At 45.6% G+C, this 19,015-nt stretch overlaps 1 protein-coding gene across 2 annotated transcripts in view; it reads left to right on the forward strand.

The window, feature by feature from the left end:
• ARHGAP1 (Rho GTPase activating protein 1) overlaps positions 1–18,221 on the forward strand; it is a 72,716-nt gene extending 54,495 nt beyond the window's left edge. For both annotated transcript variants that reach the window (XM_088461475.1, XM_088461476.1), the window contains 6 exons: positions 206–313; positions 397–473; positions 5,440–5,517; positions 15,073–15,201; positions 15,740–15,843; positions 15,928–18,221. In XM_088461475.1, the coding sequence (XP_088317601.1) occupies positions 206–313; positions 397–473; positions 5,440–5,517; positions 15,073–15,201; positions 15,740–15,843; positions 15,928–16,107 (676 nt within the window). In that variant the 3' untranslated portion in view covers positions 16,108–18,221. The remainder of the gene's footprint in view (positions 1–205; positions 314–396; positions 474–5,439; positions 5,518–15,072; positions 15,202–15,739; positions 15,844–15,927) is intronic.
• The last annotated feature ends 794 nt before the right edge of the window (positions 18,222–19,015 follow it).

Here is a 19,015-nt window from a genome sequence, read left to right on the forward strand (position 1 = left end):
TTAGGTGCTGATTGATACTTTCACTCTCCACTTTATCAGTTTTCAAGGCTCAGTACATCTTTCCCAGGGAAATCACTCTCTCGCTAGAGGTCTAGCCAGGGGAGGCCGGGCATCTTCAGTTACCAAGTCCTTAATATTCCTTAATAATATTCCAGACACTAAGCAATAGAGTCCCAATAGTGTAATCCTGATCTCTATTCTGTAGATATGACGAGGTTATCCGCTCTTCATTGAAGCCCACACCGGCCAGCCAGAAGCCCACTCCACCGCGGCCGCCCCTGCCCAATCAGCAGTTCGGGATCTCTCTGCAGCAGTGAGTGTCTGGTACCACGTTCAGTATTTGTTATATTGTCCCTGCTCCTATTCCCCTGTCATTCTTTCCTATTCTCTCTGCAGGCTTAAAGACAAGCGCTCAGGCAATGAGAAGATCCCCCAAGTTGTGCAGGAGACAGTGTCTTACCTGCAGCAGAATGGTGAGTAGTACAGCTTCTTGGATCACAGATGTAATCCATTCCCACTTTTCCTATATATATGGGAGTGTCTCCCTTTTTTGCTCCGATTCTGTGGGATCTTTGCACCCCACATAGAAGAATCATTGTTGCATATATATATTTATTTTATTGTTTTAAAAAATATATTTTTTTATTAAAATGTTCAATAATAGGTAATGGCAGTATATTCATCGTATAATTGGACTTTCCAAGGTAGAGTGGCTTTGGTGAAAAAGGTTGTAATTTATTGTGTGCAGTTTCAAAAAGAAAACTATCTTTGGCCATTGTATATGTCAAGCAAGTGTATTGAACTTGTTTGATTAATTAAGCCTTTCAGTAAATGGCCATTGGGGACAGCCTGGTGATTCCTGGAAGGAAGAACAGCAAAGTGTGTATTGGGTGCATCGTACGTCGTACTAGGGGCCTGGTTCAGAGCCGGAAGCTCTGACCAGAGCGCTCGCTCTGAATCAGTGCCCTCCTACCTTAAAATGGAGTGGCCTCCTGGCCGCTCGCATAGCTGTGGGTGACCACCCACAGCTATAGCGAGCGTCCATGATGATGGTCGCGATGGTCAAGTACATCGCGACCATCGGGCTTGCGACGAGACCCTGCGGTAGGGTTCCCATGGCAACGCCTCCGTCTGGCAACCACGCCCACTAAAGGGGGCGTGCTGTCACTCACCATCGACAGCACGCCCCTTTAGTGCGAGACCCATAACAACGGCTTGGCCGTCGTTATTTGGGTCTCGCGCATGCGCACGATGGAGCTCCCTCCGTCGTGCGCATTGGGGGAACATCGACCCGCTTGCGAGCGTCCTGCGCTCGCGAGCGGGTCTGAATGACCCCCTAGGTTCCCTGGCACTACAGTGTGTAACAGCTGTGTGTAATCACTGCATCTGCAACAGGAACCATGTCAGAGAACAATTCCCAAATATATCATTACTCCTATTAGCAGCAGATAAAGGGGGCTGTTCAGATGTCTTAAAAAATTACTGTTCTGCCCAATATAGAACTGAGTGGTTAATTGATAGTTTGGTGATCAACATAAACAATAACTACATACGTTCTAACTGGGTTTGAGCAAGGTTGCATTCACCGGTGAGTTAACTCCGTGAGTGCTGTGTATGGTAGAAGTGCACTAGCAGAGAGCAGAGCTATATTTTCAGTCTGCTATCCGTTCATGAATAAGCTAGATCGATGACTGCCCTCATAATGCACTTTGTATGGGAGTCATTTCTATACAACTCTAGCACATTAGGGGCCTGATTCAGAGCCGAACGCTCTGACCAGAGCGCTCGCTCTGAATCAGGGCCCTCCTCCATGAAAATGGAGCGGCCTCCTGGCCGCTCGCATAGCTGTGGGTGACCACCCACAGCATATGCGAGCGTCCATGATGATGGTCGCGATGGTCTTGACCATCGCGACCATCGGGCTTGCGACGGAGACCCTGCGGTAGGGTCTCGCTGCCGCAAGCCCTGGAGTGATTTTGGCTCTGTCAGTGGGGCCGGCTTCAGACGGTAGGCGTTCCCATGGGGGCGTGCTGTCAATCAACATCGACAGCACGCCCCCTATGGTGCGAGACCCGGAGCGATGGAGAGCCCGTCGCTCGCCGGGTCTCGCGCATGCGCACGACGGAGCTCCCTCCGTCGTGCGCATGCGCAGTGGGGGAACATCGACCCGCTCGCGAGTGTCCTGCACTCGCGAGTGGGTCTGAATGACCCCCTAGGTTTTTCTTTAGCAACGGTGGCTCCTTATTTGTATAATTTAGGGAATTCTGCTACAGACGGGGGGGGGAATCACTTATGCTCAGCAATTAGTCCATGAGATGAACAAAGATTGAATCTCATGGGATGAATCCATCATCCTAATGCTGGGTAACACACCAGACAATCTATTGTTTAATCGAGCGATGAACGATATTATCGATGGTGCATCGGGGGATCGGTACACCCAATGGCATCGGCCCTGCGGCACAGCCACTGACTATATATCTAGCAGATATTGTTACATCTGGATGGTTGTAAGGTCTACCGCCTGATATGTCGCCCGCAGAATCCATTGAATATAACGTCACAAGTGGGCAGACGTATTAAATTGGCTCTGCTGGCAGACATATCGGGCAGGCGATTGGTAAGTGTATATGCACTTACCAATCGTTGGATAGATTGGCGACCAGGTGTGTACAGTGGTTATTATCAAGCAAGAGCAATATTGTTGCAAAAACAGAGAATGTGTCATTATAACAGATACAGCTGTGAGATACCAGAAACCTTATATTGGGGTAGATGTAGGAAGCCGTGAAGAGTGGTGAAGTGGCCCAGTGGAGATATTGCCCGTAGCAACCAATCGGCTTTGTGGGGAGCATTTATCAAGTACATTCTATAAAATGATAGATTCTCATTGGTTGCTATGAGTAACTTTTCTACTGGTCCACTTCTCAAATCTTTTCACTGCTTAATACATCAGCCCCTTAATGTTTCCAATTACTTGATGAATTAAACATTATAAGACCAGTGCATATAGCCAATTAAAAGACATTAACTACCAGGACCTTTATACCCCTTTTCCACTGCTGCAATAACCCGGGTTATTGCTGGGTCTACCCGGGTCGCGGCTGAGTGGAGAAGGGTCCCTGATAAAATAACCCAGGTAGCTACCAGGGTCAGGCCTAGGATGGACCCGGGTAATGGTGCAGCGTAAACTGTGCAACCCGGGTTATCTGACCTGGGTCATGCCTAAAATTAGCTGATTGGTGGTTGTGGAGCAGTCACCTTTCCACTTTTAATGACCTCACAAGTTTAGCAGGGCAGACCCGGGAGCTGGCCTGGGAATAACTCAGATTGACGGTGCAGTGTAGACTGGGTCTGACCCGCGTTGGAATCATGTCCGAAAACCCAGGTAAGAACTGGGTTTTTGGTGGAAAAGGGTTATTAGAGGGACAGCCCTGCAATCAGGAATGTGACTGAAGGAACAGATTCCAAAGTTAGGGCCTGATTCAGACCCGCTTGCAAGCGGGTCGATGGTGCCCTAGTGCGCATGCGCACGACGGAAGGAGACCCGTCGTGCGCATGCGCAAGACCCGAATAGCGACGGCCAAGCCGTCGCTATGGGTCTCGCACCAAAGGGGGCGTGCTGTCGATGGTGAGTGACAGCACGCCCCCTTTGGTGGGCGTGCCGGGGACGTTGCTGCCCAGACGGAGGCGTTCCCATGGGAACGCCTACCGTCTGGGGCCGGCCCCACTGACATCACTAGTGATGTCAGTGGGAGTGCTTTTGGCTCTGATAGCCAAAAGCACTTCTGGGCTTGCGGCAGCGAGACCCTACCGCAGGGTCTTGTCGCAAGCCCGATGGTCTTGACCATCGCAACCATCTTTTTGGCCACTCGCATAAGCTGTGGGTGGTCACCCACAGCTATGCGAGTGGCCAGGAGGCCGCTCCAATAATAGGTAGGAGGGCACTGATTCAGAGCGAGCGCTCTTGTCAGAGCGTCCGGCTCTGAATCAGGGCCTTAGTGCAATGTGCATGATAGTTACTAAAGCTTCCAGGGTAGATGGTTACTAAAGCTTCCAGGGTGGAAAGGGAGGAGCCTGAACTTTTATAGGGAAGCTCTATATAGCGGCACTCTTTACCCAGCGTATTACCCAGCATACACCACTGTCCCCCGTTGGGTATGTATTGCTCTGCTTAGTTGACAGTGGCTAGATGATGCACTAGTAAGGACCATCATAAACTGGGGATTACATGGGCCCACCTCCCCTGAAGGCAGAGAAGCTGCAAGTACTGGATACCCCAACCGGTATTGTATTTGGTAAACCGTTCTATCTGGGACAGTGGTTATAGTTGCAAAATAGACTTTCTGGATCTGTTTTGCACATTAAACTGTGAAAATAAATAAAAATAAAAAGACCGCATTCAAGTTGTCTCTCCCCATTAAGTGTTAGTCTACAGACTCTTGATGCAAGTGATCTTTTCATTTGCTGTTTGATCTGCATTGTTCTGTTTCTTTTTTCCTGTGTTGTGAAGTGTTGGAGGATATGTGCCCTTATCCTCCCGCAGATTGCCAGCGTGCGATTTCCTAAGAAATAAAGGATGAGCAATGCAGGACACACACGTAAACTGTGGCTTCCGTAATAATAATCTGCAAGCAGTAGATTTTATTTAATGCCGTTCCTAACGTACTCTCAGAACACAGAGCAGGCTAAGCCTCAACCTGTTGTGTAAATGATATGTAGGAATAGCTTTATTGAGGCCGTTCTAGGAATTATTCTCATTGTTCAGTGAGATGGGTTAGGAAAAGACAAAGAACTGTCCACTACTAATGATGTACTATGAGCCTTCTTATAACAGAAGAATCCTGTCTAGTTTATAAAACCCTGTATTATCCCACCGAGACAAAGATTACCTCAAGCATGGGATTCTGGGTAGAGAGGTGTAAATAGCTCCTTAGGCTGTCCAAGCCCAAAATCTGCCATGCCTTTTGCTTTGACTGTATCGGTACTAAAATGGCGTTAATATAAAGACTTTGGTTGTCCAGTAGAGGAGAATTAGGATTGTTCTCTCCTTAATTCTTATGGGTGAATTCCTATGAAGGGGCTGATTATACTGCTAGCATGTTCCCCATGTCACAGCTGCTGCTGCATCTGACAATGTAAGGTGTGTGTGATAAGACATAGGTGCTAACGTGTTCCCCATGTCACAGCTGCTGCTACATCTAACCATGTAAGGTGTGTGTGTGTGTGTTAGGACATAGGTGCTAACAAGTTCCCAGTGGGACAGCTGCTGCTACATCTGACCATGTAAGCCCTCTATGTATGATAGGACATAGATGCTAACATGTTCCCGATGTCACAGCTTCTGCTACATCTAACCATGTAAGGTGTATGTGTGTAAGAGGACAGAGCAAATGGTATGTTCACACATCTTGACCCTTGCTCTCCATGACCTTGCAGCTCTAAGCACAGAGGGGATATTTCGGAGGTCGGCCAGCACTCAGGTGGTTCGGGAAGTGCAACAGAAATACAACATGGGTGAGTTTAAGTGTGATCAGTATGTATGTCCTAATGCACATAATCCAAAACTTTATAACCTGTCAAGGAAGAATGCCACAATCTATGTTGAGCACGATATGTGACTAATGCTGGTACACACCTATACAATTCGCGGCCCGATTACCCGATATTAGGTGATCGGGCCGATGATTGTATAGGTGTGTATGCGGTACCGTCGTAGGATCATTAGCCAATTAAAGGCTTCTAACACAACAGTTGGGATCGGGAGGTGACATCTTATGTGCGGTTTAATATTTGTCTGCACAGTGTTTACGAGGCTCACAGGCAGATGACAGGGTGGGGACACAGCACTCGGCTGATCGGAGAGTTTAACCCGATCAGTCGCTGATGGAAAAGGTGTGTATCCAGCTTATAAAATCTGACACCAGCAACTACCTCATCGGAATTCTAATACTTGGCAATTTCTTCTTCAGGGTCCATGGGGATCCACAGGTATACTATGGGGTTAATGTAGTTGGAGAGATTCAAGCACCAAACAGTTAAAGCTTTCAGCTCCCAAGATACCTCGGGTCCGCCTCAATATATACCCCAGCCACAGGCAGTTGTTCGTTTGGTGCGGCAGGATCAAGACGCATCTTTGTAACGAGACTGCTTAGGCTGTCCAAAGCTTTTATTTTATGTTTTATTTTTATATTTTTGGGTTGGCAGTACTAAGTGTCTCAATTAAGATGCATATACTGCGACTCTCATCTATCTCCGCCTGGCCGCAACACCAGTAACAGGGCTGGTGATTCTGGTGGGTCTTTGAGCATGCTAGCAGCGATGCACGGATATGTCAGGTAAGGCAATTCCTCGCTTACGCAGCAGTCCTTGCTTCCGGCGCTGGAGACGCACCGGAAGCCACTGCAGTCATGGCTCAGGAGCGTCCGCGTCCTTACTAGACCGCCGGGGCCATATCGTCCGACGTCAGGCATCGGCAACAGACGCATCTGCTGCCTTGAGGCCAGCGTACCTGGCTGGTTAATGCTGCTTAGGGGAGGTAGGCGCTCCCATGGCAGCTCCTCCCCCGGCGCAGAACCGTCAAAGGTTTTCGCGCTTCTGGGTTGCTCCGCCTACCCTCCACGTTGTTGGTCTCGGGAGGGTTTGGGTCAGTCTCCCTGTATACCTCTCCCTTGGTTAAGGTATATACAGCTATGGCCAAAAGTTTTGAGAATGACACAAGTATTTGTTTTCACAAAGTTTGCTGCTTCAGTGTTTAGACCTTTTTGTCAGATGTTACTATGGTATACTGAAGTAAAATTACAAGCATTTCATAAGTGTCGAAGGCTTTTATTGACTATTACATTAAGTGCTGAGGGCAGTTAAATCAATCCTAGATATTCAGGATGATGAACCATCTCATAGTAAGAAGGCTCCAGTGTTTAAACACCACCAGGAGGTGGCCAAAACTGAGTTTCCTATATCTCAACAGCTCACTGAGCTTATGGAAGAGGCATGGGGTGACCCAGACAAACGGTTTTATGTGAATAAAAGAATAACATCGTTGTGTCCTTCCCCAGCTTCTGTGTGTACTAGGTGGGAGGTACCTCCTTCTGTGGATGGTCATGTGACTCATTTAATCAGAAATGCTACATTCCCTGTTCGGTCAGCATCCTCTCTGAAGGATTCCACAGATAGAATAATTGAAGCATGTCAAATGATATAATATTTTCATCATCTGGAGCTATTACTCGTCCAGCTATGGCTGGAGTCCTGGGTAGCCAAAGCTGGTGAAGAATGGATGGAGGTATTGGAAAATTCTCTACCAGATGCTACCAGAGTACAGATGATGTATATCTCCCATATACAGGAAGCTGCTTCCTATCTGGGAGGAGCTGCAGTAGATGCTGGAATATTTACTTCTAAGGCATCAGCAGCTTCAATAGTGGCACGTAGGGCCCTTTGGTTAAGATCCTGGAAAGCTGATACAGGTTCTAATGGGGGGCATCCACTAGACGATTTTATCCCTGTCCAACCTCTTAACGATTTTCCCTTGAAGTTTCCCTTGAAATATGATCTTCCACTCTGAACAATTTGCAAAAGATTTGCAAAAGATCTAACAATAAACTATGTTGTTTTAATCTGTGATTGAGAGCTTTCAGCTATAGTTGGCAGATAGTGGTTCATCTTTTGATCGTTCAGCGTGAACGATGTGTAAACGATTTGTAAGCAATCAAGTGAAATTGACCTGCATGTTCAATCAATGGAGGAGACGATCAAACGACCAGCGGGAGCGCACATCGTACATCGTTAGAAACAATTACTGCACGATTTGCAAACTATGTTCAAACGATGTTTGAACGATTATCGAATGATTTTATCATTATCGTTCAACTTTATCGTCTAGTGGATACCCCCCGTAAGAAGGCTCTGGAAGTCTCTTACCTTTCTATGGAAATGTACTTTTTGGAGTAGAGTTAGTTAAGATAATAGCTACTCTGGCGGCTTCAAAGTCAGCAGGTCTGTCATCTATGACTACAATTAAGTCTAGGCAGGTTTCTTTTCGGTCTTTCCATCCTCAGGGACAAGCAAGGGAACAGTCTTCCTCTATACCGTCTAGTTTTTGCAAGACAGCAAGGTGACAAACTAAGAAGTCTGGGCCGGCAAGGCGTCCAGCTTCTAAACCGGACGACAAACCCTCGGCCTGATGGGACGGGCCTCCTCTTGGAGGATCCCAGGGTGGAAAGGCTGACTTCTTCAGTTTGCGGATTACTGGCGTCAGTCGACAACAGATGCCTGGGTCCAAGAAGTGTTCTCACGGGTATGCTCTCATTTTCAGGAGGCATCCTCCCCAGAAGTTTTTTTTGCATAGATTCTCCATAAGATGTGGTCATGGCCTTGGCCCTTCAAGAAGCCATTCACTCCCTGCTCCAGGCAGGGGTAATAATCCTGGTTCCTGTGTCGCAACAAGGAAAGGGTTGTTATTCCAATCTATTCTTGGTTCAGAAACCGAATGAGGCTCATTGCCCTATTCTAAATCTAAAAACACTCAAGCGGTTTATTAATGCACTCAAGTTTCGTATGGATACTCTCCGGTCAATTATTTTGGCAATGGAGCTTGGGGATTATATGGTTTCCCTGGACATTCAGGATGCATATTTGCATGTTCCTATTATGCCATCCCACCAACAATTTTTACAGTTTGCTGTTCTTCAACAACATTACCATTTTCAGGCACTACCCTTTGGCCTATCTACCGCTCCCCGAGTATTTACCAAAATGGCGGTCATGACGGCCTATCTCAGGCGCCAGGGAGTCAGAATACTACCATATCTAGATAACTTTCTGATATTGACGCAGACTCCGATTGTTTTACAAAACCATCTTCAACTGACCATAGTTGGCCTACAAAAGCACGGCTGGATCATCAATTGGAAGAAATCATCGCTTTCTCCAACACAGCAGATGGTACAGTGCCTTGCAAAAGTGTTCACCCCCCCTTGGCGTTTTACCTTTTTTGTTACATTACAACCTGTAATATATTTAATTTTTTTTCTATCTGAATTTTATGTGATGGATCTGCACAAAATAGTGTAATTTGGTGAAGTGAAATGTGAAAAATATATCTAAAATATAATCTTTATAAATAAAATTCTGAAAATTGGCATGTGCATATGTAATCACCCCCTTTGCTATGAAGCCCCTTAAAAGTTCTGGTGCAACCCATTACCTTCAGAAGTCACATAATTAGTGAAATGAAGTCCACCTGTGTGACATCTAAGTGTCACTTGATCTGTCAGTATAAACGCACCTTTTCTGAAAGGCCCCAGAGGCTGCATCACTACTAAGCAAGAGGTATCACACCATGAAGACCAAGGAGCTCTCCAAACAAGTCAGGGTCAAAGTTGTTGAGAAGTCAATTCTGGGTTGGGTTATAAAAAAAAAAATATCCAAATCTTTGATGATCCCCCGGAGCACCATCAAATCCATCATCCACAAATGGAAAGAACATGGTACCACAACAAACCTGCCAAGAGAGAGACGCCCACCAAAACTCATAGACCGGGCAAGGAGGGCATTAATCAGAGAGGCAGCACAGAGACCAAAAGTAACCCTGAAGGAGCTGCAGAGACTGGTGTATCTGTGCATGTGTCCACAATAAGCCGTACCCTCCATAGAGCTGGGCTTTATGGAAGAGTGGCCAGAAAAAAGCCATTACTTAGTGATAAAATAAGAAGACACGATTTGAGTTTGCCCAAAGGCATGTGGGCGACTCCCCAAATGTATGGAGGAAGGTGCTCTGGTCAGATGAGAATAAAATGTAACTTTTCGGCCGCCAAGGAAAATGCTATGTCTGGCGCAAACCCAACACATCCCATCACCCCAAAAACACCATCCCCACAGCTGTAATTGCCGCAAAAGGTGGCTCTACAAAGTACTGACTTTAGGGGGGAGTGAATAGTTATGCACGCTGAAGTTTTCTGTTCTGTTGTCCTAAATGTTGTTTGATTCACAATATAAATAAAAAAACAAAAACTTCACAGTTGTAGGCATGTTCTGTGAATTAAATGATGCACACCTTCAAACAATCCATTTTAATTCCATGTTGTGAGGCAACAAAACATGAAAAATGCAAAAGGGGGTGAATACTTTTGCAAGGCACTGTACATCTGGGAGCTCTTCTGAATTCTCGGGCACAAAGTGTGTTTCTGCCAGGGGACAAGATTGCGGCCCTATCATTGCGAGTATGCAAGCTGCTACACAAGCAAAGGGTATCCATTCTGTTAGCGATTCCGTCTGGGATCAATGGTATCCACACTCGACATGGTGGGGGTATGCTCCATTCCATTTCAGGCCTCTGCAAAGTTTGATTCTATCCAGGTGGAACGGACCGTATCATCTAATAAGGTCCCAGAGGATCCTTCTCACTCCAGAGGTTCGTTGCTCCCTCCTGTGGTGGCTGAAAAAAGACCATCTGAACTAAGGGCACCCTTTCTGGATTCCACATTGGATACTTCTCACCACGGACGCCAGTCTTTGCGGATGGGGGCATTAACAGGTCATCACACCTTTCGGGGAAGATGCACATCAGGAAAGTTATCTGCCAATAAACATTCTGGAACTGCGAGCAGTATACAAAGGACTTATCATGGCACAGGACCTGCTCCAGGACAGGCCGGTCCAGATCCAGTACGACAACGCGACTACAGTGGCCTATCTCAACCATCGGGGAGGCACAGGAAGTTATGCAGCCCTGAAAGAAGTGACAAAGGTTTTGATTTAGGCAGAACGTCATCTTCCGGCCATCTCTGCAATATTCATACCAGGAGTACTCAATTGGGAAGTAGACTTCCTAAGTCGCCAGGACACACCGGAGAGTGGTCTCTCCATCTGGGAGTGTTTCAGCTCCCGGTAAACAAATGGGGTCTACCAGAAATAGATCTCATGGCCTCACGTCACAACCACAAGGTTCCCAGTTATGGGTCCAGGTCTAGAGACCCATCAGTAGCCTTTGTGGACGCACTGGCAGTATGATGGGACTTCAAGCTGGCAAATCTCATTCCTCCGATTTCCCTACTCCCAAGAGTTCTCAGGAAATTCAAGCAGGAAGGCGGAACAGTAATACTGGTGGCTCCGGCTTGGCCCAGACGTCATTGGTTCACCGAGATTCGGAATCTATTCATAGACAGTCCATATCCTTTTCCTCTATGGCAGGATCTGCTAACGCAGGGTTCCTGCTGGTATCCGGACTTGCCTCGTCTGGCTTTGACGCTGTAGCTCTTGAATCTTCCATCTTAATAGCAATGGATATTTCCAGTTCTGTAATCCAGATGATGCTTAGGGCATTGAAGCATGCCTTGGCCCACATCTATTACAGGGTTTGGCAATCTTTTGGTCAATGGTGTTCCCACAGAAAATATTATCCTAAGGTGTTTAGGATTTCCAGGGTAATGGCTTTTCTCCAGCCAGGTTTAGACCGGGGTCTACGCCAGGCCACTTTGAGAGTGCAGGTTTCTGCACAGTCAGTCTGGTTCCGGAGTAAGATTGCCTCATTGCCAGATGTTAGAATTTTTTTCAAGGAGTTCTGAGTTCAGCCTCCTTTTGTTTCACCAGTAGCACCGTGGGATTTGTCTTTGGTTCTTAAGGGGCTACAAGCTTCTCCATTTGAACCTCTGGACTCTGTAGACTTGAAATGGTTAACAGTGAAGACACTTTTTCTCCTCTCTATCTCTTCTGCACGCAGAGTCTCTGATTTGGCAGCGCTCTCGTCGCTCCCCATTTTTGATTTTTCACAAGGATAGAGCTGTTTTTCGTACAAGGGAGGGTTACCTTCCTAAGGTAGTGTCCCATTTTCATTTAAATGAAGAAATTGTAGTTCAAGCTTTTCAGGCTCCAGATCTTTCTGTAGGTGAAGCCTCCCTGGATGTAGTTCGTGCCCTCCGTATCTATGTGGAGCTTACAAACTTTGGTAGAAAATAAGATGCTCTGTTTGTATTATATGGTTTTCACAAACGAGGATGGCCAGCTAACAAGCAGACTCTGGCGAGATGGCTACGCATGACTATCTCTCAGGTCTATACACAGGCTGATCTCCCTGTCCAAACACGGTGACAGCACATTCTACTCTGTCTGTAGGGCCATCGTGGGCATTTAATCAGTTGTGTAAGGCAGCCACGTGGTCTTCTGTCCACACTTTTCTTAGGTTCTATGCCTTTGATACTTTTTTGCATCTCAGGATGCTTCCTTTGGGCGACAAGTTATTCTTTCTGCTCAGGAGCGTCCCCCACCCTAGGGGTACTGCTTTAGGACAGCCCTGTGAATCCCTATGGACCCTGAAGAAGAAAATCAGAGTTTTGGTAGACCTACCTTTTCTTCGAGGTCCATAGGGCCGACAGGGCACCCACCCTGTTTTTTTTTTTCTTTCGGTAACGGATTCCCTCATCTAGTCTAAGAGTGTTTCTGGTGTACGATTGCTCTTCCTTCTCCTCTTTCCTTCTCCTGCCTTGAGGTTTGTTAACAAAACTGAAGGCCTGTGGCTGGGGGTGTGGTATATATGGAGGAGGACCCAAGGCATCCTGGGAGTTGAAAACTTTAATTGTTTGGTGCTTGGATCTCTCCAACCACATCATCCCCATGGTATCCCTGTGGACCTCCAAAGAAAAAGAGTTAAGAGTTATGGTATAACATACCATAGTTATTTTTGTATGTACATTACTAATTTTTTAAAAAATTATTATTATTTTTTTTAATGGCATTCATGGCAAACCAAAAAAAAAAATGTATATTTTGCTGAAATGTATAACTTTTTCATTGTATACATACTATATTTGTGCATATTCACATCCTTCCATACAAAGATATCTGCCAAGACCTTTTTTTTTTTTTTTTCTTTTTGTTACTAGCTACAGTTTTTTTCATTGCAGTTCTAGCAGCACACACTTGGCATTTAGTGTCTGCTAGGTTTTATTTCAAAGTGGGTTTTTTTTCTAAGTGGGACTACATGTACAGCATAACTTAGAGTTAGTCAGGAGTTAAGCAGGAGGAAGACAGGAGGACTACATTTTAAAAGAATCTCTATAACGAAAAAAAAAAAAAAAAAGGATCTTCTGAGCTTCTGGAAACCCTGCTACTCAGCCACCAGCTTTCATTATAACCTGGACACACCATTTGCCAACACCCTGCTTCAGCATTGCAAGCAACTACCTGCTTACTGAACATTTAATTCTTGTATGTTTGTTTCTTCTCTACATTGTTTAAATCATTCCAATACCACTGTCAATTTATCTTTATACCACTGTAGTCTCTACCATTGTTTCACACCTATACCTTTTATTTGTTTTATATAAACATACTTTATACTAATTCTCAAGTCTTGCTACTTTAACAGCTCTATACTCCTTTTTTGGTTATAATATACTATTGTAGTTGTGCCTTTACATCTTCCAGCACTGTTCTTCCTTTTATCTGATTTTGTCCTTTGACCTGTACTGTTCCTGTATCTCACACTCATTACTACTACTGACTTTTCCCCCCCAACTACCTCATGTACACGATGTCTCTTTTCTTCTACTCCTCCCTCACTCAGCTGATACATTATTTTCTCCTCTACCACCAGTTTTCACCTCTTTTCTCCATCCATGGTCCCCTCTACGTTCTTCCCCTCCTCTGTCTCTCTTCATCACATATAAGTCTCTCCCCTGCATCTCCCACAACTCCAGTATTATTCACTTCTCTTCCACCATGGTCCTGCTGCACCACCACTAAACCCTGCACCCTCTCTTTTCTCCAAGTTACCTATCCTTTCCCTCCACCTAACCCACCACCTGCTGTCACCCTTCCTCATTCAGAAGCCAGCCACATAACCCCACACTCCTTATCCCCCTTCTCTAGATCAATATTACCTCCACACTACATCAACCCTAATAATCTCATTCTCCTCTCGCCTCTTAACTCTATCCCTCTCTCCTGTTCCCTCTGGAAAGCCAGTTTTGTCTATAATAAACTGGTCCCCATTCATGAGCACTTCATCTACAACGCCTTGATTCTCCTTGTCATCACCAAACCCTGGATTTACCCCTCTGACACCACTGCTCCTGCAAAATTCCTCCATCACTTGGCTTCTTGGCTCTTAATCTTCAAATGGGCCCTCAAGACCCATTTCTTCCTCAATGCTTTCCAGCGCTCATCCTAACCCACTGCTCTATGCTCCTTCTTCACTATCTACCCCATCTGTGTCACCCCTGTCTGTCTGACCCTCCCCTCAGAATGTAAGCTCTCGCGAGCAGGGCCCTCTCCCCTCACGTGCTTCTTCTTGCCTTACTTTTACTTTCATTTACAATGGCACCTAAAACTTGGTTACTGACACCCTGCTGCTTATTTAGGTGTTATGCAGCATTGTTTATAAATCATGTACTTTGTCCTGCATTGTCTGTACTGTTAATAACTGTTGTCTTGTGTGCTAATTTCTTTCTGTACTTTGTAAGGCGCTGCGGAACCCTTTTGGCGCCATATAAATAAAGGATGATAATAATAATAGTGTCTATTTATAGGCAGACTAATCTCCAATAGCAGTGTTTTGTTTTTTTTTCTTCTCTTGTGACTCTTTCCATGGTTACTTTAAAGCTGCGCTATAACCCAGGAAAGTGTGGCATGGTCCTTGAGCTGCGTGTATCACCCCTTGTGTGAAGGGTTCTAGCACCAGCTGGGGCTCTATGTACACACACACAACACGTCAGCAAAGCGTATCCAAGCTTTGGTAACCCAGAGAAGGAATGCTGTCGTCACAGGGGTCATTGTTCTGTAATGCAGTTTCCTATTTACATTGCAATGCCCCATTAAAATTAATTGCTCCTTCAATTCTGCATGTTGTATATCCCGGGTATTGGAACATAGTGAAATAGAGTAAGGGACTCCATAGCAATTAACCTTCTTGGTCCTCTTTACCGATGTTCTGAATGCAGTGCGCTATGATTGGACTGTAATTGTGATATGCACATTGTGAACAATTAAACAAATTTAATTGAAAAAAAAAAAAAAAAAAAACATTTTTGTGCTTTTCTTTAACACAATTGGTCTCCAATGTTCTGTGTCCAGGGGTCCTGGTCAGTTTCCAGCAGTACGACGACGTTCACCTGACTGCAGTCATCCTCAAGACTTTCCTGCGGGAGCTGCCCGAGCCGCTGCTGACCTTTAGCTTCCACAACTATGTCGTCAATTTCTCCAGTAGGTTGAGGTTTTCTTTAAAATACCAAAACTTGACACGTACCCATGTGTGACTCTCTCCTTCATGCACTGTTACCTGTGATTCAGCCACACCCTTGAGGAGCCCACACAGGGCAGGGCCTAACCATATGTCGCCATTCGCAGTCGGGTTATGAAATCAGAGGAGCTTGCAATCACACAAACGCACACACCAGTTTAGATGACCTAAACACCTGGAGGAGAACCACGTGGAAGGGGAGAACCATCAAACCCAAGACCCCAGTTGGCTGGGTTCTCCTGTGCTTTGGACCCATACATGTTGTTCTGCATGGCAGATGGGGCGATGCAATGAACGACGTGGTTCCGGTACATGCAGCATAGAACGACACATTGCGCCAGCGTACACCGGACGGCAGTGTGTAAGGCGCATGTGATGTATCATTACATTGCATTGCGTCGTTGTTGGGTCACACCATCAAATGGTGCGCGCCCAGCTTTACTTTGCTGTATTTGGCTTATTCTCTGAAGTGTTTTTCCTTTGTAAACCAATGTCTTGCAGCTATAGAGCCAGACAAGCAAGTGGAAACCACCCGACAAGTTCTGAAGACTTTGCCTGAGGAGAATTATGAGGTTCTACGATTCCTCACCGCTTTCCTAGTGGAGGTAAGAAGCTGGGTTGAATGAGGGATGTTTACAGCTGTGACCCTACCATTACCTGATTTCTGAATAGTCTTCATTTTGTTTAAGGTGTCGGCCCGGAGTGCTGAGAACAAGATGACCAATACTAACCTGGCCGTGGTGTTCGGCCCAAACCTTCTGTGGGCGAAAGATGTGGCCATGACTCTAAGAGCCATCAATCCCATCAACACCTTCACAAAGTTTTTGTTAGACCACCAGAAGGAGCTGTTCGAGGAACTTGAGTTGTAAAGCAGAAAGTCCTCACTGCACCACTGCCAGCCCAAGGCCACGCCGCCAGCCCAACTACAGCACTGCCCCGTCCTATTGTCTGTATGTACGTGTAAGTGTGGACACTGATCTGTGTGACACGTTGGAGCTGGGATCTCCACCGATTACGGCACAAGTACCCTTTTTATGAGAGCTAACCGTGTGTCTAACCGATGTGTGCTGCTGGGTGAAGGCTGGTGCCTCTGGCAGGCAGCAGCGCTTGCTTTTGAGAAGGTTGTGATAAAGCAGTGTTGGGTGTGAGGTGGCGTGTTGTGGTGTACAGTCCTCTTATGATGGCTTCAGGGGAGCTCTTCTGTCCCCTCTGTGTGCGCTTTCTTCCTCGCATTTTAGCACTTCCCTCCTTACGCACGGCATGTACACACCTTATATCCTAGAAGCAGCGCGATACCAAGTCCAGTTTTTATTCAAGATGTTTTTATGTCAAAGTTGAGAACTTTGCTGGTCAAGCATAGCGGCCCTTTGATGTGGGATTTTAGAGAGATCACTTTTTTTTAAATTCTTTTGTCACCCATTCACACAGCAAGACACAGTGGGGCCGATTTCACATTGTGTTTTGCCCGGTTGCTGCCGAGCGATCGGTATTGCTCTGCAAGTGGTGCAAATGCAGAAAGATAATTGCATAGACTGGCGGCTCAATTTCTTCATGGCATTTCTGCATCCTGCTAGGCCGTGACTCCCTTGCAGCTCTACCATTCCTACCACCCCCTGCATAGCTTACAATATTATACCAATTGTGCAAATTGTGCACCCTGTAGCAGACTTTGGACCTAATTCTCAATTGGCCCCATTGTGTCTTTAAAGTGCACTTGCCACCTCTAAACTGTGCCAACTCCGTGTAAACCTTTGTTGCAGCAGTACCAGTGATAGTGCTATTTTTGTGTGCCATATGTGTACGTATCAATCGTGGTGCTTAAACTTGGTAACCTCTGTGATCACAGTGTAAATTTGGGTGGCTTTTTGCCACCAGTGGAATTATACAATCCTCTAAGTTCGGATACTTCCAAATCCAGTGACTATTTTATGGGCCGCCGATCCAGTCGCACATTCCCGGCCCTAAAAAGTGCATTTATGCTAATTATTTTTGTTACTTTGCAATATAATATTTTGCTGCCAAAGCTTTGCGTTGCGCTTTTTAATAGTTTTACATAATGCATGTGCTTATATGTGTTTACCTGTTACTGAATGACCTATTCTAGTTCTCCCAGTGTCCTAATATGAGACCAGGCTTACAGACTGACTTGCAGTTATATGTGGGACTATTTTTTTTTTTTTTTTAAACATTTTTTAATGTCAGACCAGTGCCAGTTTATCCTAACCTCACGCCTTCTGACAGCAAGTGACGATATGCCCGGTGTCAAGTGGTGCGCAGATGTGTGCCAATTTAGACCAAGTGACGGCACATTGCTGGTCAAAGATAAAGTCAGGGCTTGACCTCTGTCACTGTATAGGCAGAACCAATGATCGTGTTCCTCAGCGTTTGGCCTGAACGGTTTGTTTACCAGTCATTGTATGTTTGATAGGGCTCTTGAGTTTGGCGGCCATTTTTAAGTCTACCTCCCACAGTCAGAAGGGACTTTGTCATTAATTAGTGATCAGAGAGGTGCGTTTTAGTCAGCATATGAGGTGTGTGTGTGTGTTGGTGAAATTGCTTTGTGTGGGTGTGTTGGTTTGCAGATCATTGCATGAGTATTTGTAATCTAACCGTGTGCTATATCCCCCCCCCCTCAGACACCCTGCTGGGCACCCGCTCCTCAAACACTTGTATGACCTCTACCGACAGGATGTAAGCTGCCGGTGTGACTGGCTATATCACGGGACATTGACATGCTAATGATTTCACAGCTTGCAATTCTATTTTAAAATTGTCATACAGGCAGCTGGGAGATTTTACACTCAAAACATCATATATTTTTTTTTTTCTATGTTTTATTTTATAGAGATCTCGTCTGTACTGGTTTTGATGTTCTGTTATTATCGACACTCCACCCTCTCGTCACGTTTTTATTCCGCTTGTGATTTCACATTTTGTACAATTTAAGGAGAAAAAAATGTCAACCTATAAATTACAAATTGTCTGTTTTTGTTTTTTTGTTTTTTTTAAAGTTTTTGATCCATTTTGATGAATTTATTACAGAACCGTAAGGGTGGATTTACATCTCAGCACTGTTAGTGTTTTCTGTGAGCAAACTTATGCTGCCCATCCATTACATGATGCGGGGACAACGGCACGTTTAGGACGCCGTCGTCTCTCGCGGGGTGAAGTGCATACACCAGACGTTCAGTGTATGCAGATCAATCATCCCCAAACATGGCAACCTGACGGCGGTCGTCAGGTTGACCGTCATGCTCGGGCGATGATTGATGTTAAAAATGACCAGCGGGCGCGCGCATCATTGGTCATTTTTAACCTTTTACTGCCCAGTTTGCGGGCGATTACCGAGCGATAACTACCATCGTTATGGCTCCATCTCTAGGTTTAATCGCCTAGTGGATGGGCAGTATTACTGAAACGCTGTTAAACTCCTAATAAGGATCATTGATCCTTCCTACTACTTCTTCTGTCCATTTACATCATGTAGTAGTATTACGATCGCTGCAAACTTGTTGTTTTCTCTGCAGCTTTCAAGCAATTTACCAAACTGCAGCAAATGTTTAGTTGTTTAATGGACCCCCAAGGCTTACTTAATAGGCCGTGCTGTAACACTTTGCAATAATACCGGATGTTCGCTTTTATCCTGCATGGTAGACCTGTTTGTGAATGGCTGAAGAAGGTTGTTTTGCCATGAGATATTCGCACGGACGGTAAGAAAAGTAAAACTGAGCCTGTTTTGGATACAGAGGGAGGTGTAAGTTAATTAGCAGTAATGGC

This window comes from Taudactylus pleione, unplaced genomic scaffold, assembly GCF_031769625.1.
Source record: "Taudactylus pleione unplaced genomic scaffold, aTauple2 ptg001060l, whole genome shotgun sequence".
In the NCBI taxonomy this organism is placed as follows: domain Eukaryota; kingdom Metazoa; phylum Chordata; class Amphibia; order Anura; family Myobatrachidae; genus Taudactylus; species Taudactylus pleione.